We start from the raw sequence: 22,978 nt of genomic DNA, 5'->3' as shown, positions 1-22,978 counted from the left end.
GTTTTAAAATGTTCTTCTTTTTGTGAAGCACTTTGAGGTGCAATTCTTGTATGAAAGGTGCTATACAAATAAAGTTTTGTTATTATTATTATTATTATTATTATTATTATTATTATTATTATTATGTTTAACATGTACTTTTATTTCAAAATAGTTGTCATTAATTTCCACTTCAGTGTATTTAAAAAAAAAATATTAATCCTGCAGTGCTTAAAATGGTGTTTCAGTGTACCTATGAAAATTGTTCTTTATTGTAAGTGTATTGTTAATGGGACTACTTTTTATAAAAAGTGTACAAAATACCTGTAATGGTAATTAAGTGTGCTTATGGAAAGTATACTTATTTTCAAGTTCACTGTTATATACTATTGGTATGCTCTATTAAAGTGTACCTATTTTCACTTAATTAGACATGTATTTAAGTATACTTAAAAGTATACTTAGTTTATTTTAAAGTATGCTTCAGTTTACTTAAAAAATACACTAAATTGCAAATATTTATAGTAGAAATGTAGTGTACCTATGAAAAGTATAATTATTGTCAAGTCCTTTGTAATTAACTATTATTATGCTTTAAAAGAAAACAGCCTTGTTGATGAGGCTGATTTTTTTTTTTTTTTTAGTCAATTACATTTACCCAAATGAAGGCTTTTGTGTTTTTACAAAGCTTTAAAAAGTGTAAAATTTTCTTGCTATTTAGCACACTATTTACACTTCAAGTATATGCAAGTAATACTCAAGGACTACTTAAGTAGGCTACACTTAAGTACAACTTAAAGGCAGCAAAAAAAACACAAAGCACAGTTATATACTAAAAGTATAATTAGTACATTCTTTCAAAAGTATTATTAATTGGACTATAATATTTTTTCACCTGGGTTGGTGCCATTAAAACACAGTATTTTAGGATAATAATAACACAATAACACAAGTTTCTTCCTCCCGGTGTTTTCCAATATAGCTGTTGCTCCAGGGGAAGTATTAAGGATGCAGAGAGGAAATTACAAGCCAAGCCTATTATTGTGAATGGCTGATATGGGACATGACAGACAGACAGGCAGGGCAGACATGCACACACACACACACACACACACACACACACACACACACACACGCACCCGTCTCATAACATAAAAGTTTCCTTATGAAGTATGTCACAATAATTAGGTTTTTACCCCTGCCGCCGCCGTTCCTGCTTCTCTGAGATAAAATATCTGGCAAAGCTCTTGTTAGCCTGTCAATGTGCCCTCTAATAAATAATCACGCTCACGCAACCTTAATGCACTTGAGGGAGTCAAATCTTCAATATTATATAGCCTATTTTCACACTGATCCCCTTATATCCAACATATTATATCCATAGTCACATAGGCTAGATGAGTTTAACTGAGATTGCCACAGACCGTTAATCATCACCAACTAATGGGATCTACTGTCATTTCACCTTGCAGAGCAGAACAGAAACTGTCTAATCTCATTGCTTCCTCAGAAGTATCTCCACCAAAGCTTGAAGCTGCCTTTTTTCCTACTGTATTTTCTATTAGAGTAATCCTTTCTGACACCTCTGTGCTTAACCTCTTTTCCCCATTAGGCCCTCTCCTGCCAGTGCCTGATGATCAGCTTCTTAAATACTTACCTTCCTGGAAGGAGAAAGACAGTTAAAGTCTTTTTTTGCTTTGTTGTGATTCATTCCTGTGAACTTTATTCTTTTACTTTTATCATCCAAGGAAGGCTTTGCTGCGTATAAATGCTCTTTTTCAGCAAGGCTTCACATTCACGTCCAACGCATGAGCAATATTGGGGTTAAATGCCTTGCTCATGGGCTGCCGCCTGGGGTGGTTTTGAGGGTGGGGAGGCCATTATTCATTCATTCAAACTCCATCCACTTCTCTAACCCTCAGGCTACCACCTTATTGCATTATTGTACCAAAGAAGAAAATCACTTTTTTTTCGTTAGATATATTTTATTAAAAAAGGAAACCCAACAAGAACTTTTTTACATAATGATCAAGGATTTTTATTATCTTAGTCTCTTTCATCAGTTTCATATCATTACAGAAAATGTTATAGTACAGCGTTGTTCAATGTCTCCTCATTGCTTAATAATTTCCTTAGGAGTGCTGGTCACATATATCTGTACAATATGGTTCTTATTTTTTCTGTACATTTTTTGTGAAGTTGGTTAAAAAGGCTGTCAGCACTTAAAGAAGCTGTTTCTTTTCTTTCTTTTTTTTTTCAATAGTTGATCAAATAAAAGATTATTTTCCCAGGTTCAGCTCGCCCCTGGGGGGGTTGGGGGCGGAGTTTGCACCCGGTCACCGTGAATATAAGGAAGCTTCAGGGTCTGGGCAGACTGGGGTGTGCCCCCCCCCTCCCCTCCCCTCCCAGCATCACCTCTTCCCTGCCCAGGCATTTGGCACTGCGCACATAAACAAGACTCACAAGATAAACAACAAGCAAAGCTCTTTGTGAAGCCATTATGATGCATACTAATGAGAGAAAAACAGAAGTGTCACCTTGATGGGCACTCAAAAGAGGAAGTGGCCTAGATGTGCCCCCTCTTCCTCTTAGCTGAGCACCGTGGGAAATCTGGAGTCTTCCTCAATGTTTTCTTCATTTTTCAAAAAACAGATTATTTTTTCCACTAAAGATGAGAAAATAATAATTTTCTTTTTTTGTCCTGGCAGGCACCTACAGCTGTCTATTAAAATGCTACTGCTATAGATAAGGTCTAGCATTGAACACACAAAGCAATTGCAATGAAAGGAACAAAGTTGCCTTAATATAATAATGATAATAAGAAGAATAATGATAATAATAAGAAGAATAATCATAATAATATATTACAGAATAAATCTCTTTTTATAATTAGATTTTTCATTAAAAGTTATATTTTCTTTGTTTGAAATACTATAATCTTTTTAAATTAATTTTTTTTTCATATGTATCTAGGTTGTGATCAAGATGTTGACTATACCTCAACGTTATCCAAATCAATAAAAACTAGCTGTGCCGTTGCATATTACAGAATAGTCAATGATATGTGGACATGCACCGTGAACCACCCATTCCAACCCTCGCTATATGACGCCAACTCGCGGTCCCTCTATGATGACATCATAGCCGGCCGATGACCATGACGTCAACAACCTCGCCCTTGTGCAGCTCCACGTATTGCTCTGTTTTTGGAGGTAGCATCAGGAGCCCGTTAGCACTGCGCATACTCATCAGCCTGCTGCTCACCTGGTTCCCTGCAGCACGGAGGAAGGGGAGACAAAGGGGACAAAAGACATTTAGTAGGCCCTCTGCCACCTTAGGGACACTCAAACCATGAAAGTATAATGGAAAATTCAATAAAACATGCCTTCAACCGCTGTCTGAGGCACTGAAAGCAAACTATTAAAGTTAAACATGAAGTCGGTGTTTACACTGCAGCGTCACGCAGCAGGACGCTCAGTATTTGGCATTGTTTTGGGTACCTGTGCTCTGTGCCCACGGCAGAGGCTCCTGGTGATGCCATGTCAGAATGCAGCGGTGGTATTCAGGGCGAGGGTCCAGTTTCACATCACAAGACAACTGGAGGAAATCAAACATGGATTTGATGAGTGAAATGTAATGATGCACATCTGTGTCACCATGGATATCTGCCACCTGAGGCAGCATCTCGTCAAGAGGATGACATGATCTCTTTTCACATCAAGAATGCACACTGACTTCATCATCAGGCCTGGGTCATGTAGTATTTGCATGTAATTATCAAAATTCATTTTCATCTGCTCTGAGTACCATGACAATGTGATTCAACACATCAGGGAAATTCAGGTAGTGTTAGGGATAAATGACCAGTCCCAGTAAAGCAACGTAAACTGACTTTCAAATATTTGCCTGTGAATGCCTATACTTTCCAGCACTCGTTGTTTTGTCATATGTGTGTAACCCTCCAACCTGGCAACTGCAAAAGCTAACACAGGCTCTAACTGGAAGGCATTTTGCACAACACAAACCAATGCACTTTGCCAACATTTACCAAGTCACCAACTTCCAAAGCTGCAGCCTTCATAACCATTACAGTTGTTTACTGTTTGTCTAATGTTCTGACAAAATGGCACATGAATGCAATTCTGTTTTGTAGCCGACTTTGAAGTCCCAGATGTCAGACATTCCCACTAGCACATGAATGCAGCACGATAGTTGTGGCTAAAAAGCAAAAAATCTCTAATGGCAGAAATCCCAGTTCTGGATCACCACCAAAATCTAATGAACAGATCTTTGGGCAAAGGGTTGTTCTGTCCATCACATTTTAGCCAAAATCCATCTGTGAGTATAGTATATCTTGCAAACAAACAGAAAAACAGACAGAGGTGAAAACAAAACAGCCTTCCAGTTCGTTGGCAGAGGTAAAATGTTTTTAGGAATACTATTTGACCTGAGTCTAATTGCCATCTGCTGGGGAAAATTATCTGGCTGCAAATGTGCTTTCAGTCCATCAGTCCCACCACTAAGTGGCAGTAATGCATTGAAGTTGATTCTCTAACTGCTTTTAAACGGCAGATGAGGCAGCACAGCGTTTTTGGACAGAACCCATAATGGAACGGGACCAGACCTCTTACTTGATGATAGGAGGGGATGCGAGTTAGGTCTGCTGGGCGTGCATGATATAATGAGTTTCCCTGCTCCACTTGCATCCTCATAAATATTCATGACAGGGGAGCAGGCCTTCAGGTCAGTGTAGGCCATGATTGGTTCTTCTGCCAAGTCAGTTGTCAGAGCAAAACATTCTGATCATAAATATGCATCAAGCGGATGGTGAAAATAATATTAATTCATGAGCTTACATACCATGGACTGCAGTGGTGCACTTTTGAACTTTTTTTTTTTTTTTTTTTTTACAAACGGAAGTACAAATGTTCTCAAGTTTCATAGTTGTTCTTAGCTTCCTCAGGCCTACAATCTCTGATCAACCTCAGAGCAGTTTTCTGATTGTGACTTGCTGGTACTTGATGCTCAAGCTGTAAAGTTGGACCTTACCAGAATTTTCATGAAAAGTAGCATTATCAGCCAAACCCTAACTGCTTAATCATAACCAGACTGACGCGGTTTTGTCTCGTTCTAACCTTCAACATGGAAAGAAACACATTTTTTATGACCATGAAAATGTAATACTTTTGGACTCTGTGTTACTTGGCCGGAAAGTGGAAATCTTCTGACGGGTCTATGCTTTGTAGGCTTACCCTCGCTTTGATAATGGTAGGCCTTGGGTCCAAAATTCCCTGCATTTTTCTCAAGGCAGGGATGACAAAGAGGTTACAGGTGACAACGGCGGACACAGGGTTTCCTAGGACAGATGGACGAGTGCAGAGAAAGCAGAGAAACGGGAGAGAATAATAGGTGAGAAACATCTCTTCGAAAGCAACAGACCGATTTCACTCTTTCTCTCAACTTCACACACTACCTGGGAGGGCAAAGATAAGTTTGCGAGCACCATCCATGTCCAAGGTGGCAAATGTTGTTGGGAGACTGAAAGAGAAAAACATTTACAGTGATCGTAATCCTCATCAAAATTCATTGATTTATTAAATTTGAACAGCCAGCCTTGCATATGTATTGTTTTCACCCTAGTGTGATTCTATCGTATTTGCCTTATTCTTATGCGACCCTGTGTTTAATTTGTGACAATTTTTCCTAATATTCTTGACACATTTGACTATTCTTGTTCTATTAACTGTAAGGCATTTTTTTTAGCAGAGTTCTGAAAAGTTATAGATAAATAGAGTTTATTCAGAATCATTATCTTACCCTGGTTTCATGAAAACACGACCAAAGTGGATCTGAGCATGAAGGTCAATATCCAGCACCTGTTTTAGGTAGTCCTAAAAAGACATTATCGAGAAAGAAGAATTTCAGAGTGAGCAGAGTATCCTAAACCAAAAATACAGTGCTTTACTGTGATTGCCAAGAAATTCTGGCATGGTAAATAAGAAAAAAAAAAGGATTCATCTGGTGTTAAACAAAGTATCTTGAAACAAACCCCTAAACGCTGTTTGCAAATGTAAACATAGCCTTACTGGCTGGAAAAGCCCTTTTGATCTCCTGAACTATTTCATCATGCAAAACCAATGCTTTAATTCCCCCTCTCTACCACAAGGTGTCAGTGAAGCCCAACACCACAGCTGGGTGTGAGTGTGTGTGTGTGCACGTTTGCTGTGCCGTCATACCTTCTCTCCCATGGACACTCCTCCTGAGGTGATGATGACATCAGCACGGCTGATCCCTTCATTCAGAGCGTTGAGAAGGTCATCAGGGCTGTGGGGCACACCCACCCACCCAACCACACACACACACACACACACACACAAATGAACACGCACACACACGCACACGCACATGCGCGCACACACACACAAACACACATTAATCACCCACCACACAGGACGGGGAGAAATAGATGAATTGGAGGAAAAGGAAAATAAAGAGCAAGTTGGGAGAAGAGGAGGAGGAGGAGTAAGATGATAAATACCAAGTGGAAGAAGTGCATGAGTATCGTTTAAAAGATATATCCGTTAGAGAACACATGTCAGGGCGTACTTGTCTCCCACGATGCCCAGGTTGATGGTGGGGTAGCCGTGCTCCTGTATGGTGGCCAGCAGGGTGGAGCGATTGCTGTCCCGGATCTTCCCAGGATGGAGGTCGTCTTCTGGATTCAGCAGCTGTCAACACACACGGGGAGACATTAAGTATCTGTCACACTGTAATACATGAAATACTCTAAAACATTACACATAGGATCTAGGTGAGTGCCAGTCAAAGCTACAGCTGGTCCAAACTGTATTTGCAAAATCTTCTTGGCATCTGTTTGAGTGGCAGTGTGGGCTGGAGGTTCAAGAAACCAAGATTCAATCAAGCGACAGATTAAGTCTCTTGTTGGCAAACCTCCTTATTTTACTATCACATTACTACTACTGATTAATATTTAACCTTCTGTGGGCTTCAGATGGGTGGGATTTTCCAAATACGACACAATATATGCCCCAGAGAAATTAGACTATTTTAAAAAATATTTTACTATAGTTTCCTGTGCTTGACAGCATTTCACATTATCAGAAGCTTCCATATGATTTCAACCCATTTGATGGCCAAAGCACTTCCAAGAAAAATTAAAAGGACGATTTGAAAAATAAGTTGTTTACCTGTCTGGTCAATAAACCTAAACTGCCAAAATGTAACTGCCGCACTGATGTCAACCCCAGGCTTCAGCCTCAGCATATGCAGAGCCATAATGTGTATTAGCCATTTGATAGAATTTATGCAAAATGGTTTACAGCATCGTGAATGCATTTTATTACTTCATATCTGCATCCTGTCCTCCTCCCTGATCATAATAAAACCACAGCTCCTGACTTTATTTCGCTGTGATGAAAAAAAAAAAAAAAAACATTAAGGACATTAAGGGATGCTGCTGTTCACTGCACTTATGAGAGGCAGGCAGCACCTCAAATCAAGATGCACTGAATTTAGCAAGTTCATAGGTGCAAAGGAATACTTGTTCTTCTGATAAAGAAGGTTGATCTGGTAAAATAAAAACATCACTGAGGGTATAAAAAGCAGGATTAGCAAGTTAGCCAGACGACTTTAAGAAGTGTTACACAATGTCCTCTAAATTTTCACTTATCATTAATAATCATCAACACAGATGGCTGAATGATATTTTTATACCTAACATTCCAGTTTCGCTTTACAGATTGAAATCAGGATTACCAGGGCATAGCTTAGCCTTTTCCATAGTTCATTTACCTGGTAAAGTAGAAATGCCAACAAATAATCTTCAAAACAAAACAAAACAAAAACTTTCTGATCCCACTTTGAGGAATACCCCGCTCTTGTTGGAATTTCTAAATATGGGTTTCAGGACTTGCTAAGTCAAAATACCAACATGAGCCTTCGGGCACTGATTTTGAAAACTACAACTTTTTGGCTCTCAGTTGGCTCCATATTTCAGGCCTCTGCGACAGCACTGTTTCACTATGAGAGAGTGACAGGGTGCACAGAAAATTAACATATTACTCAGCAAGGTATTGATCTCTGCTTATTTACAAAAGCCTAACTATGGCTGCAGAGAGGAACGCCACTGTTGCAAACAACAGATGACAACATGTGGGGCCACATTTGTGCTTTTTTTCACATTTGCCACTTCTAGATGGGGTGGCAAATTGTTGCAACTGATGCAACTGAGCTCTGAGAAAAGGTCAGGTTTGTTTATTTACATTATTTCATCCAGTTTAGTAAGGCAACTTACAATGCTAGTGAAAAATGATCTCCTCTCCTGCCTTGATTAGCCACACACTGTTTTGAATTGCATCCCAAAATGATGGCAGTGGTCCAGTCAAAACTCTGTCAGTAAGATGTAAGATTCTGTCTCTCCACATGCCATTTCTAAAAAGTGGTGCACAATAATCCAGGCTGGATACAGATATGGTCAAATGTGTGTGTATCTGTAACCCTGGCATTGTTGCCTCCCATTAAAGTCATAACCAGTAAATACAGCACAGTACTGACTACTGATGGGCTGTTGACCTAGTAGCTTGTTTATATCAGTGGTTCTTTGTCCTGGTTCTCTGAACCCAGAGCACTGCTGGTTTTCAATTCCAACAGCTAGTTAATTGCATTCATCTGCCATTCCAGGTGTAAATTAGTCCCTGATTAGATGGCTAGAAGGAAAACTAGCAAGTAAACCATTCAAGTGCTCTTAAGTTATATTGGATTTTCTGTAACTACAAAAGACCCACTGGGAAAAAAATCAACCTCCTACCGGTAATTACATGTGGGATATGTGGGGTTTTTTTAAGGGCTGCGTTATCTCCCACCTGGCATCACGAATTGTGGAAGTGTGTCAACACAAGCGGTAAACAAACCCACAAACCCACCAATACTAGCAGTCCAAGGTATTAAAAAAGATCAAAAGTATCAGTTATAGCCACACTAACACAATACAACCGTATCCATGAAAAGTGAGAAATGTCTGCTATAGTCTGAGCACTCTGAATGCACTTCAAACACAATATAAAATGTTTTAATATAAAATAAGATATCCATTTTAAAAATATGATTCCATCTCAGACAAAATGATTACTAGTATGTGAGAAAATATGGCACTAGACATCAGAGACAATATTTTTTCCCCCAGTGAAACTGTTTTGGAATGAAACTCTTGTTTTGGCCTCGCACCTCATTGCCTGTGGACATGACGGCCACCACTGGGAACTTCTGGACCTCCACCTCGGTGACGCCCACAGTGGCCAGGAGACCAATCTCAGACGGACCCATGTGGGTGCCCTTCGCCAGCACACACTCGCCTCGCTTGATGTCATGACCAATAGGCCTAAGGTACAACAGGAGGGACACAAGGTATAAAGATATTATTCTTCAATCCATTTTTCACACACTTAAAAAATGTTTTATACACATGTCAAACAGATTATTATCTTAGGTGCGGTGTCAAGAATTAACTTGAGTTTTAAAGTGTTTTAAAGTGAAGTCTTTAGGTAGAACAAGTTAGTGTGTCTTCTACTTGAAACCAGTTAAGAATAGTGCTAAATAAAAAGGCAGGTGACCTGGATCTTCAGACAGTGATCATCATAAAGCAAAAAATCACTAATATGCCCCACTCATAAACAAGACATAGTGGTATTCTTCCACCAAGAGATTCTGGTCCTGGCCTTTTTACCAGCAAAGAAAAAAAGAAAAAAAAGAGAAGAGAAGAGGAAAAAAAACAGGACACAAACATACTAACCTGATGTCCTGGCCTGGGCGAGCCTGTACTAGGATTCGTACCTCAAGTTCCTCTGTGCCCTGCGAAAACAAAACACCTGTCAGCTGAGGACAAACGGGTCCACAACTCAGGACAGTCTCTTAGACACACACAGACCTAGATGCTGTGTAGCTGGTGGGTCACAGGGGCCCTGTGTATTTGGACCAAGGGCCAGATGCATAAAACTGTGTAGATTCATGTATAAAAATCTGTGTATGCATAAAAACTGAAATTCTGCATATGTAGATCTTGCATCAAACTTAAAAAGCTTGCTCACACACTGTTCTGTTTTATATAGTCATTGTGAAATTGTACAAATGTGAACAAGCCTAGTGTCCAGTCCCGCAAGTAGCTGAATTACAGCAAAGGAGAAACTCAATTTCATCGAATGTGAGATTGAAATGATGGTTGGTGGTTGTACAGCATAGATTTTGCTCCAACCTGCATGGGATTAGCATAAGTTGGGCATGTCTGCAAAGGGAAGATAGCACAACTTTGGAACATTATTTAACCTCCTTGTCGACAACCCAGCGTTATATGCTTGGTATCAACTGATTCCTTAGGTCATCTGGTTTCATATGACCTCACTATCTTAGGTCTAGCTTCAAAAGCCCACTGTAGCAAGTTTCATCCTGTTGAAACCACCCATTTACCTGAGGTAGGGCTTTCATTTTTAATTATTTCATTATGGTATGTAGGTAATTAATTTGGGAGGCCAATGTGGCTCAAACTTGTGGGGTTTTTATATACATCACTGTCACCCGTCACAAAGAATAAGTGCAGCCCTGTAGTTGGGTTGGGTTGGGTTGACCACAATTGTCTGGGTCTGATATCCCCCATCCTGTCTGAGGGGTGAAAGGTCAAACTTGAGACTCACATCCTCAGACTCACGGAGCAGCTCAGTGTCTTCCACCTGGACCACAGCGTCAGCCCCACAGGGGATAGGGGCACCCGTCGTCACCCTCATCACCTGGCCGGGCATCACTGTGTGGGTGGGCTGCACGGAAACACAGACAGAGAGAGAGGACATTTTAAACACAAGCATCTTCAAAATACTTAATAATGAAGTGGGAAAAAAAAAAAAAAAAAATCAACCGCAGGAGAGGCATATCACAGGCAACTAACAACCTGAATACAGCTTTGTGCCAAAACACAGATCAAAATGTCACAACTTGGAGAGAACTGTGAGGGAAGTGCATGACTTTGATTTTTCCTATTTTCTACTAAAGTATCTCCAAAACCCATCATCGTTCACAGTCCTTTCAAGTGTTCTTTGATTAAAACATCTTGAGAACGGATTTCTTTTTACGAAGCTACCAGATGAAGTTGAAGCTTGATCTTTGTTTAGTCTTTGTTTGCCATGAATGTGCATTTGACATCTCGGTGAAATATTGAATTTGCACTCGGAAAACTACAAACATAGCAACTGCTTACAATCAGCTCGGATTTCAAATGAGTTTATTTCTTAAGACGTCGGGGGGAGTACGAGTGCATGTGAGGGATGTGCGTCTGTGCAATTGTCTGCGTGTTGTTGTTTGTCTTCAAGCAAAGACATCCAGCCAGTCAATATATCTCAGTAGGCCGGTCTCTCTCAAAGGCCTAATCTGTTTTACAGTTTGGCAGCGTTCTGACTTTCTAGCCATGCTTTGGGCGAAGGGTGTTTCATCACTTGCAAAAGAAACACATTGGTGTGCAATTACACTTGGTCTGGGCGTGAGATGAAGGACAAATTTGAAGTCGTTTATTTTCATATACATGGTGTGTGGGTGTTTGGGTGAGAGTGACTGTACGTGCGTGTATGAGTCACTTTGGATGCATGTGTGATGTATTTGAGTGTGTGTGTGTGTGTGTGTTTGTGTATATGTGTTTAATAGTGTGTCTATGTGGGGGCGAACCTGCTCTCCAGCTTGGGACTCTCCAATGATGAAGCGGTCGCCTGGGCCATCAGCCGCTGAAATAAAAGAAAGATTTAACAGCATTACACATGTGTGCATCTGAATCTGTGTGTGTGTGTGTGTGTGTGTGTGTGTGTGTGTGTGTGTGTGTGTAGGAGCGTGTCATTTAGCTGAGTCATTTGTTTCAGTGGGTAGTGGGCTCTGGCTTCAGAATGAACAACAGGCAGAGGGAGGAAGAGAGCGAGACAGAGACAGAGAGAGAGAGAGAGAGAGAGAGAATGAAAGAATGAGAGAGACTTTTATTTTTGATATTCTTTAATGAAACATATCCAAAATGGAGAGCATAGCTAAAATCACCTTACACAATTTACCAAGAACTGACAGAAACTCACGTCCCAGAACAAAGTTCCCCACTCAGAAAGTCTCCCTCAAGCCTCACACACGGGACACTCCACAAGTTCAAAACACATGGAACCCGCTGACGTTGCAAAAACAACACAGAGCATAGTTTTCAATTCCCCAGAGGAAGGCCATCCATCTCCTACTCCCAGATTGAGCTGGTGTCAGGAAGCGGTTTGTCACCAGGGCCCGTCATGCACTGCCACGACTGCTGGTCCCCCAAACCTCTGAGGAGGCAGCAGCCCATAAGGGACACTGTAGTAATCTTCCTTAGAGGTGTGCGACCCAAACCGAGCCCGATAAGACCTGATCCTGTCTGAGGATTCAGGCCGGGTGGTCATTTTCTAATGAAGATGTTGGGTTTGGGTCAGGCCCAGTGCATTTTTGACTAATTCTATATCAGGTTTAGGCTATGTGTTTTATTTTTGACATTATATAACTGCACATACACACTGGGGGCCGCAGGCTGTTGTTATCTAAGCTGCTTTTCTTTGGTTTCTTTTTCATTTATGTGTGTGATCTTGGGTTTGGGTTGGGTTTAGACAGATGACAAATGAACGCAAACTGTCAGGTTAGGGTTGCACCTCCTGCCACTGATACTTTCTAGTGTCACTCTTGACCCCAAGAGTCCTGACCTTAACAAATGCTAAAGACATGGTTTCATGTTCTGCCTGCACAAATTGCCCCAAGCTCAGAGAAGACAAAATCATTAGCATCCCTTCCTCTTGCCCTCCCCCACTTTCAGGTGATGCCATTAGTAGAGCGCACTAAGCAGCCTCTCTGGTATGTCCAGGCAGCGCTACAGGGGCCAAGCCATTGAGCTGCTGACGATTAGCACCTTTGCCCCCTGTACAATATGAGAGCTAAGAGAGCAACCATTTCTACTTCACCAGCCTCACCTCTAGTTGCATGAACTAACCCTTCCCAATTCCCAGAAACCCATCTCTCTGAACCAAGGTAAGAGGCTGCTTTGAAGGAGACCCCCTTTAAGTCCCACACAGCAGAGCCTCACTCCTCTCCCAGGTTACCCTAGTGAAAGAAGCCCTCAAGTAGGTGTTGAGGCACTTCGTCACTGCCCCAGCATACCAAAGCCCCAGAGAGACAGAGAGAGACAGAAAACAGACAGGATAAAAAAGTGCTACTCATTATAATTGAAGACTTGTTGAATTCCTGTACACTAAAAATGTACAGGAATTCAGCAACTCCCACAACACTGCAGCAAAGTATGAATGAATGACGAATTAAAAAAAAAATTACGTTACATTTATGGTATATTCACTATGAAATGTGTTTGCTTTGGAAAAAGTGTCTGTATCATGACAAAGTAATTATCCTATATAGTAATTGTATTAAAAGACCTGTTTTCCATTATTATAGGCACTGATGATTATGTACCTTTACAGAGGACATGTTTCCAAACCAAATAATTTAACATCTCCATATGGTTTGAATTTGTAAACTGTTGTTTGCTGGCCTTGAACATCTACATTTTGCATTTTTCGTATGCTGCTTTGGCAATATTCTTGCTGATAAAGCCATGCCAGTGAAATTACGGAGTTCAACTGAGAGCGAGACGCTGAGAGCTGGAGAGAAAGCGAGAGACAAACATATTGCACACCATTTGCTGTAATCTGCGGTACTTACCTCTCACAGCGTAACCATCCTTGACAGAGGCAGGGAAGGGTGGCAGGTTGTCTTTGGCATAAACGTCCTGAGCCAGGACTCGACCCATTCCATCTATGGAGAAGGGGGAGGAGGTGAGGGGGGGGGAGACAATATGGGCATTAAAGAGAAGCAGGATGGCACAGGGAGAGAGAGAGAGACAGTTGGAGAGAGAGAGAGAGAGAGAGAGAGAGAGAGAGAGAGAGAGACAGAGACAGAGGCATAGCGGGTGAGAGAGACAGTGCATCTGATTCAGATGAAGATACAGAGAGACATATGTGCCGGAGGTCTGTATGTGTGTGTGTGTGTGTGTGTGTCTGTGTGTGTGTGTTAGAGAGACAGAGTGTGACACCTCGCATCAGGATCTCTCTGCATGACTCACCACCTGACCGCACACGCACGCACACGCACACACATGCAAACATACACATGCATTTTGCCTTTCCATTTCTATTTCAGCCACCATGAGTGTCTCTACCCAAATTTCTTGACCACTTCCAGAACCCAGACCAAAAAAAAAAAAAACCCACTCAGAAAACATTGCCAGGACAGAACAGAGACTCTGCAGAAGAAGCTGAACAGAGACAATAGCACAGAGAGAGTGATGGAAGGAAGGGAGGAAAGAAAAGGGAGACAGAGAGTGGGTGGAGGAGAAAAATCCCAGCACTAAAATACATTAAGCTGCTGTGTTGCTATATATAGCTTTTCTGTGAGTCTTTATGCCGTTACTATGTGGGTGTTAATATGAAGATCTGAGCTTTGATATGAATGAGTGGAAGAGCAGGAGGAAATGCATGCATGTTCACACACACAAACACCCACACACATAAACAGAAGCTGAATCAACTTGCTAGATGCCAGTCATAGTGAGCTACAGTAAATAATCTTAGAGGAAGACACAGATTCTTATGTCCAATCCTTGTAGCTTTTTTTTTTTTCTATCAAGAGGTATTCCGGTATGTTTTTTTTTTTCAACCCCTGCTCCTCCCAGGCTGCCATTTAAACAGCTTGTTAAAGCCATGTGCAGAGGCTGACTTGTGCTTGTGAATAAAAATAGAACGGAGGTGATGCCTTGTTGCAGAAGCGAAGTGTGTGTCGGTTCGGCTGCTTTGCAAAACATCACATACATCCATGTCTTAAAAGGGTTACATAACGGTCATTAAAGCAACGAGCAAGCATAGCGACATCACCCCTCTGAATAATCTGCTTTTGAAATTATCTGAAAATTAAGACGACTATAAAACACACATGCACCCACACACCTACATAAAGCACATCTGTATGCACTGATGTGTAAACACACTCGCTCACTCACACACACACAAACATTACTGCATGTGAGCACACATATTGTGAGTTTGGAATTATCTTTGTTCTATCTACGGTGCCGTGCAGTTGTGAGATATTTAGCATTTAATAAGATATGACATCCCAGCTGGTAAAAGTGTAAGGAACTTCCTATTTTATCACTCATTAACCTCAAAAGGTTCTTCAAAATACAGCACACACATATTAACACTCAACTTTCATAAATATGTGGATAATTTAATTTTTCATAAAAATTAAGTCAGATGGAACCTTACAAATCCAGGTTCACGATATGCAGAAGTGCATGCACGAATGCACATGCACACACCCATCAGCAAACTGTGCAAGCAATTGCACATCAACAATGACACACACACACACACACACACACAAGCACAGATGAAAACAAATGAATGCACTTGAACACACATGAACACACACACACACACACACACGCACACACACACACACACACACACCCCTCCCTACCAGCAGGGGAGCTGCTGCTCCAGCTGTTCTCTGTCTAAATATTTCATCTCTCAAATCCCCTCTTCCTGTCTTCCTTACCCCCCCGTTCTCCTCCCAGCTGTGCTCCAGCAAATCCTGTAAAATCACTCTCCCCTCCAACAACATGAAACATGGCTTTACAACAGGGAAAAAAGAGAGTGCTCCTTCTACCATCATTGATCTAGAACTCATGTGCGCCGCGGGGCGTAACGCCCCCCAGCCTGCTTCAGAGACGCATTAGGAGTGTGTGTTGTGCCCTCTGGTCCTGAGTCTGGCTCTGTGTCACCATCCTCTGGTGCTGATGACCCACTGCCGGCGGGCTGACTAGTACCCTCAGGCCTTCCAGCTAAACCCACTACCACACTGCAACAGCAGTGACAAACCCCTGTGTGACTACAAAGAGGCATGAAAAAAACATGTTTCGGTAAAGCCAATTATAACAAAAACTAAAGCTGACAGGCAAAACTAAAAAATGTGTCACTAATAAAATAAAAAATGATTTGCATTCTTTTCAGTTGAGGTATTCGGACTATTGTTTATTATCTTAATCATGTACCAAGAAAGAACAGATAAACTTTTCATGCTGATTGGTCAAAAGGGGGCATGATGGTGGGCGTCACTGATCACAACAGCCTCTGTATGGATTCACATAAAATGGCAAATTTTGTGGAAACCTTGGTCATGTGGCATGGAAGAGCTGAAATGCACAAAAGGCCTGTCACAAAAGGTGTATAACTTTGAAAAGGATTCATGTAACATGACAAAAATGACAACATGTTGTGGACATAATCCCTAACTAAACCACATGCACATAACTGTATATATTTTTCTAATTTATTAAAGAAAAAGTATTACCTTCAATTAAAAGCATGAATAGAATACAAAATAGAAGTAACAAAAGTTTAATTTGGTCAACTATGTGTAGTGGAAATTATATATCTTGAGAATTGCATATACACAGTTAAACACAATTGTATGTTTTTTCTAGTTTGTTAATTTGTTTATTACAGATCCCCTTTGGCCGATGCTGTGGCGTGCAGCTAGTCGTCCTGGGGTCCATAGTTTCATTAAACATATTCAAAACATATTCTGTTAAATACAGAATAATACCTACAAAATGGGCTATTGCATTACATATCACATAATATGTACATAACTGTTGTATTGTTGTGGTGTTATTGAACAGTGATTCTTCTACAAATGAATGAATGTTATCTGTCAGCTGGTACACAAAACAATAATGTCAATATAATATTAATGGAAACTGTGATACCTCTAGACTGTGGACTATGATAAAGTCAGCTGAGGTGTGGGAGACAAACAGTGGCCTGAGCAGAGATAGAAAGTACGTATTGGCTATGCATGAACATTTGTTAGTAAGCACGTGCTACAAATGATACAAAAAAAAAAATCTTTACTTGTTTAGTACTTCTGAAAACACAGTCACAAAGTGCTTTCAAAAGGAATAAACGTGTGTCAGAAGGCATTTCACCGCAGACTGACATGTGTTGATGTGTGGGTTTTAGGTCATTTACACACACACACACACATGGCTCATGGTGGTTCAAGAAAGGCACACATCGTAAGGGAAATGTGTCTGCTTGTTCTGCACGCGCCCACTGGGGGCTGTTTGTGCTCCCTGTCAATACGCAAAGGCCCTTGTAGGCAAGTGCAATTGTGTGTGTGTGTGTGTGTGTGTGTGTGTGTGTGTGTGTGTGTGTGTGTGTGTGTGTGTGTGTGTGATTGTGTGTGACTGACATCATGGCCTGTGGACAGAAGCTGCTGATTCAGTAAGGTGTCCAGTCGTCAAGAGAGAGTGTTTAAACCCTGTCATGTGGACTTAATGTGCACATGTTGCTACTTCAGTCTGGAAAGTGCGACACCTCTACATCCCAGCATCCTTGGGAGCTGATGTCAGCAGATGTAATGGGGAAGGTAAATCCAAGATGGCAAGGGGCAAGATCTATGACTTACAGACATTTAGTTGGGTGCGAATGTGGTCTGCTACATCCGCAAAGTATTACAGCAGCCCAGTATTGCTTTTGCCTTGGCAGTCCTCCACTCTATTACCCCCTTTACACCGCAAGACCTGTCTCCAGAACACACACTCTTTTGAGGAACCCTTACTCCTGTTTGCTTCGGAGTAACCAGTCCCAATTTTTGCCCCGGAGATTCAGTTCCTAACCTTTAAAATGGTCCCTGCAATTGAGGTTGTACTGTCTGAGCTCCCAGGAACTGTCGGGGTTGAGTTTTAGTGCTGAACATACCTAGTCTGTTAAACGTATGATGCAAGCAGCAGAAAAGTATCACCGCCAGCATTTTAAGAAAAGGAGTGAGAGACCACAAACACAATTTATTAAAACATAGATCTCTTCAGAGATTGTTTGGCTAGTAATTGAGAGAAAAAGTCTCTATTTTGTGACTGCGTGTTAAAAAGTCACTTGCTAAAAAGTCAGTCTCTTTTCAGCTCTTGCTTTTCTAGCACCCTCAATCTTATTTTTGACCTCGCTGCATCTCGTCTCCAAAACCAAATACAACATCACCTCAGCCCAGTGGTAAATAATCTTGAACATAGCAACATCTTAAACATATTTCATGTTAACGTCACTGTTCTGCTGTTGTCAGTCACACACAGAATGACTAGAAACCTCCATGTTATCTGTGTATTTGCGGTAGAAACACAAGAACCCAGGAAAACCCAGGAACTTGACTGGAATGTTTTGGTGGATTTTAATAAGATTATGAAATCTGAGAGCAACACAAATGTCACGTCTTCTCACCTCTGTAGTTGATGATCTCAGTGCCCAGGACGGCAGTCATCTCTAGCACAGTGATGAAGGCCTTGTCCATGGAGGTGAGGGGGAAGGGGGACATGCGGTGCCTTCGGGCCACCTTGGTGATGTCCACCGCACTGTGACCTGGAAAGTCAGCCAACATCACATACACTGTCATGAAACAGGCATGTAACAACACATTATGTAATAATGCTGCAATCTGTAAAAACCCTCCAAAATGTAAGTTATCTATGCCAGGCTGACAACCTGGAGGAGATAGTGCATTTGGTCATGTGTGTGTTTGTGTGTGCGTGTGTGTGTGTCCACAGCTAATCTCGCATACTACTAATTTTAGGCCTATTTTTTTTTGTGTGTGCACAGTTATGACTGTGTCATCAAGGACCTGTCATTGTTGTGGTGATTCGAAACCTAAATTAACATTTGTTCTCATTACTGCAGCTCCCTCTCTTTATTCACTCTGTAGCTCACTCAACCACCGCTGCTCTCTCTCTCTCTCTCTCTCTCTCTCTCTTCTGAAACCAGAGTTTTCTGGAACATTAGCGAAGGCAGAGCCAGCAGGCTGTAACTAAAATGGCTGCATGGCAAACCTTTTCTTTATGAGTTCATATTTGACTTGGTCACATTCATGTGAGGGTCCACCTAGGGGGCTGCGCATTCACAGACTGACTTGCAAAATGTTTTTCTCAGGCAGATTTTCTAGCTTGAATGTTGCATATGAAAATCATTTTCCCTGTATTTCTCATTCAGTCAACTTAGGTGCCAAAAAAAAAAAAAAAAAAAAAAAAAAGTCTCATAATGGCAGGGAAAACACTGTTTTTTTCTGTGTGCAGGTAATCTTGCATACTATTGGACCTTTCATCCTAATATTTTTTTTGTGCACAGTTATGACTATGATGAAGGGCCTCTCATGATGATTCAAAACCTTTGAAAAAACAGTTTCATACCACAATTAAGTGCCAACTCCTCAGCTGGTTTTTCGCCCAAGTTTTCACCAAATTTTGTAATAACTTAACCCCATTTTGTAAATAAGACCTTGAATGAAAAGTTGCGCTTTTTAAAAATTTTGACAAATAGTAATGTAATAATTCAGTGCATTATTTAAAAACATTCCACAACTGCTGTCTTCCTTTACATCAAGCGCCACACCTTATTATTTACTTGAATGAAATTACACTACAGTTCAGTAAATTGCAGTTTTACTAAAAAATGTAAGTGTGTCACACTCCCTTCAGGCTGTTTTGTCACTTTTTTAAGAAAATCCAACTGCAACTTGCAGACTCCTATACAGACACTTCTGAGACACGCCCACCCCAGGCCAAGACACGCCCACACCGGCACAACAGGGGCTGAGAAAGGTAACAGAAAGTGAGGGAAGTGTTTATAATACCTCAGTTTTATTCATTACATTTTGAATTTACTATGTTTTGCATCCAAAGTTTTTATTACAAAATATAGCAAGTTATTACAAAATGTGGGTGTTATTACAAAATGAAAGAAAAAGTTATTACATTTTGGAAAATTATTACAAAATGTGGCTTCATTACATCATGCGTTGTTACAAAGTGTCATGTCATGAAATGGGGACAGCGTGTATTCTTAGGTAGTCCTTGACACGCAGTGCAAAAGTTGAGCCTGACTCAACCTGAAATGAAAGACTTTGAGTCAGGAGGAGTGCAGAACACAAACCTGATTAAAGTCTCTAATTTCCGATGCCTAAAACAGTGTCTTTTTGTTTCTGGGAGACTGGGCAGTCCACTCACCCATTTTTAGCATTTTTAGTCTTTATTTAGATAGTAAGAAAGTAGAAAGAGAGACAAAGGAGCAGAGATGGAAGAGGGAAAGCTCTGCTGGGACTCAATCCCAGGTTAGTCGGGCATACATGTGTTTCCAGAGGCAGAAGACTGAATCATTCAACTGTCTCTGGGCGCAACAACGGTATTTTAAGAAATGTCTTCAGGCTCAAGACTCCACCTGAAACCTGGATTATTTAGCGAGAAATTCAGCCCAACCTGTTAATTGAGGCCATTGGGCCTGCCGGATTAGGTCCTGTCAGTCTGCAGAAAGGGTCAAACTCAACTCTTAGCGTGACAGCATGCATGAATGCTAAACATATATACTCATGAATATACATATGAAACTCAATATCCCTCCACACTAATGTCATCTAGACAAATTCCTGTACATTGCTAGTACATGGTACTTGGAGATGAACATTATTCTTACTTATGTATGTATAAAGACATGTCTTATGCAAAAAGCAGAAGGAGGGACTGGCAACACTTAGCCCAAAGGAACCAGTTGCAAATTGCCTTAATGCCCAAAAAAATCAACATTATGTGGACTGAAATAGCCCTGTTTGTTTGCAGAAAATGTTGAACCCAGCTGGATGATGGCAGTGCTCGATAGCGGCCATGTTAGTCTAATAATACCTCTCTAATAATTCCAAAGGTAAAAGGAACAAAGCAAGGTGTAACTAATGTGTAATCTGCTCTCTCTCTCTCTCCCTCTCCCTCTCTTTCTTTCTCTCTCTCTCTCCCGCTCTCTTGCTCCCTCTCTGCCTCACAGCAAAGAATAGGCGCTGTGCTTTGATTTCCCTTGACCCAATTTCTCTCCTTTAAACATACACTTACGCTTCCACAGCATATTCTGATGCTTAACATGAGGCTTAACAACCTCTGGCAGAACATCACATATACAGACATGCAAACATGCACAGCCACACGCAGCCTCACACACACACACACACACACACACGCACACACACACACACACACACACACACACACACACACACACACACACACACACACACGCACACACACGCACACACACACACACACACACACACACACACACACACACACTTACATACAAACCATGCATGCATTCTCGCATCTCATGCACATTTAAGACCTATTCATGTGTGCTGGAGAGCATAATTTGTCACATACAGACATGGTTGCACACACACACACACACACACACACACACACACATGCACACACAATACTGAGAGTGCTTTGATTGAAGTAACTTAGTACTCACTTGATCTTAGGATATTTTCTTTGCTGCTGCATCGTGACTGCACCTAAAGATGGAGAGAGTAGTTGGGCAAACAGAGAGAGAGAGAGAAAGACAGGGAGGAAAGAGAGACAGTGACACAGAGAGATAGAGATAGAGAGAGCGAGGGAGAGAGAGAGAGAGAGAGAGAGAGAAAAGAGAGAGAGAGAGAGAGGAGAGGTGGTGGTAATTTGAGATAAACGTGCTGCTCTTTTGACATGCTTGAGAGATGAGAAGCTGTTTCCACAACAGTCAGAAGCATTGGCAAGAGCCGTGTCACACTACACTGTGCACTTTGTCCTGATGTTGGGAGATGGCTGCATCTCCGACTGTACATTACCATTATAGTCACGTACTGTACACTAGATCATCGTGTCACAGATGATATTCACATAAATAAATACATTGACTTGTTACGCTACTATTAGGTTAAAGGACTTATAGCAATATACGGACAAAGGCAACGACATACAGAGTGACAGTAATATCATATCACAAGGTAGTAACAGATGTATTAACTATGCTAAGGTATAACATCAAATGTAGTGGAAATGTAGTGTAGAGTATAGATAGTGGCTGTTCAGATGTGGTGCAAGACAATCAGATTTCTCTGGAAATCGCTGATGCTGCGTGGTAGCTGCACTAGGGCTTAGCTAATTGTAATCTATGGCAACGTGGGGAGGAGAGCAGAGTAGGTCAGATCAGGGCTGGGTTTCCCAAACACATCTTGAGACTAATGCTGTCTTTGCTCCACTGTGCTTGAATGGAGCAAAGACCAGCTTTAAGGTGCTACATGTTGCATTTTTAAACATCAGTGTATTATCAACAAATTGACTGACACCTTGACGTAAACACGGTCAATAGTTGGGTCAGTGGTCGAGACGAGTGGTGGCTTCTGTCTCACACAAGTGGCACTAATAGTGTCAAAACTTAAGACCACATTTCTCATACACCCTCTTCCTTCTGGTCACAAAGAGGATGTAGCTTCATTCTCTGCCTCCAATTCCCTGGTGTCGTTAAACATGTTGTAATTTTTACGAATAAGCAATTTTTTCCTTCGGCCTTTCACTCCTTTTACTACCTGGCACTGTGATGCTTTAGCACCCTCTTCTTGTTTTGTGCTGAAAAACCAATACAGCACATTTCCCTCCAAATGTGGTATAGACCCCCGAGGTGGTTGGAGCTTCCAGGGAACGTCCGGATTTAGGTTTCTGGTTCTCATTTGCCAACAGCTTTGTCCTTTACATATGTTAAACTGTGACAGACCACAGGGTGGACAGATTACATGTGTTGTCATCTTTAAGTATTTTTACATATATATTTGCTAGGAGCGGAAACACGTTCTGAGGTGCTAACTTTAAGTTCAACTTTAATGCAAGGCTAGATAATGCTAGATAATTTATTTTTTGTTTTTTTTTTAAATTGCAGCTTAAAAGTTGCACACAATGTTCCATACCACATCGACAAATAATCCACGCTAAATCCATAAATATGAAGCAAAGCAATCGGCTTCCGACTTAGCTTGAAGCTGTGATTTTGTACCTTTT

The 22,978-nt window shown here is 41.1% G+C and overlaps 1 protein-coding gene across 2 annotated transcripts in view; it reads right to left on the bottom strand.

The window, feature by feature from the left end:
* Positions 1-2,178: 2,178 nt before the first annotated feature.
* Positions 2,179-22,978, bottom strand: part of gphnb (gephyrin b) — a 100,099-nt gene continuing 79,299 nt past the window's right edge. The window contains exons 9-22 of one of the 2 annotated variants that reach the window (XM_030047652.1): positions 21,417-21,459; positions 18,357-18,494; positions 13,744-13,836; positions 11,701-11,756; positions 10,683-10,802; positions 9,788-9,846; positions 9,223-9,376; positions 6,586-6,707; positions 6,216-6,303; positions 5,797-5,870; positions 5,450-5,517; positions 5,232-5,335; positions 3,480-3,576; positions 2,179-3,251 (exon numbers count right to left, since the gene is read on the bottom strand). In XM_030047652.1, coding sequence (XP_029903512.1) covers positions 3,118-3,251; positions 3,480-3,576; positions 5,232-5,335; positions 5,450-5,517; positions 5,797-5,870; positions 6,216-6,303; positions 6,586-6,707; positions 9,223-9,376; positions 9,788-9,846; positions 10,683-10,802; positions 11,701-11,756; positions 13,744-13,836; positions 18,357-18,494; positions 21,417-21,459 — 1,350 coding nt within the window. In that variant the 3' untranslated portion in view covers positions 2,179-3,117. The remainder of the gene's footprint in view (positions 3,252-3,479; positions 3,577-5,231; positions 5,336-5,449; positions 5,518-5,796; positions 5,871-6,215; positions 6,304-6,585; positions 6,708-9,222; positions 9,377-9,787; positions 9,847-10,682; positions 10,803-11,700; positions 11,757-13,743; positions 13,837-18,356; positions 18,495-21,416; positions 21,460-22,978) is intronic. The other variant, XM_030047653.1, reaches the window with a different exon arrangement.

Source organism: Myripristis murdjan, chromosome 24, assembly GCF_902150065.1.
Source record: "Myripristis murdjan chromosome 24, fMyrMur1.1, whole genome shotgun sequence".
In the NCBI taxonomy this organism is placed as follows: Eukaryota; Metazoa; Chordata; class Actinopteri; order Holocentriformes; family Holocentridae; genus Myripristis; species Myripristis murdjan.
Note: the sequence above shows the minus strand (reverse complement) of the source record. Positions and strands in the feature narration are given on the sequence as shown.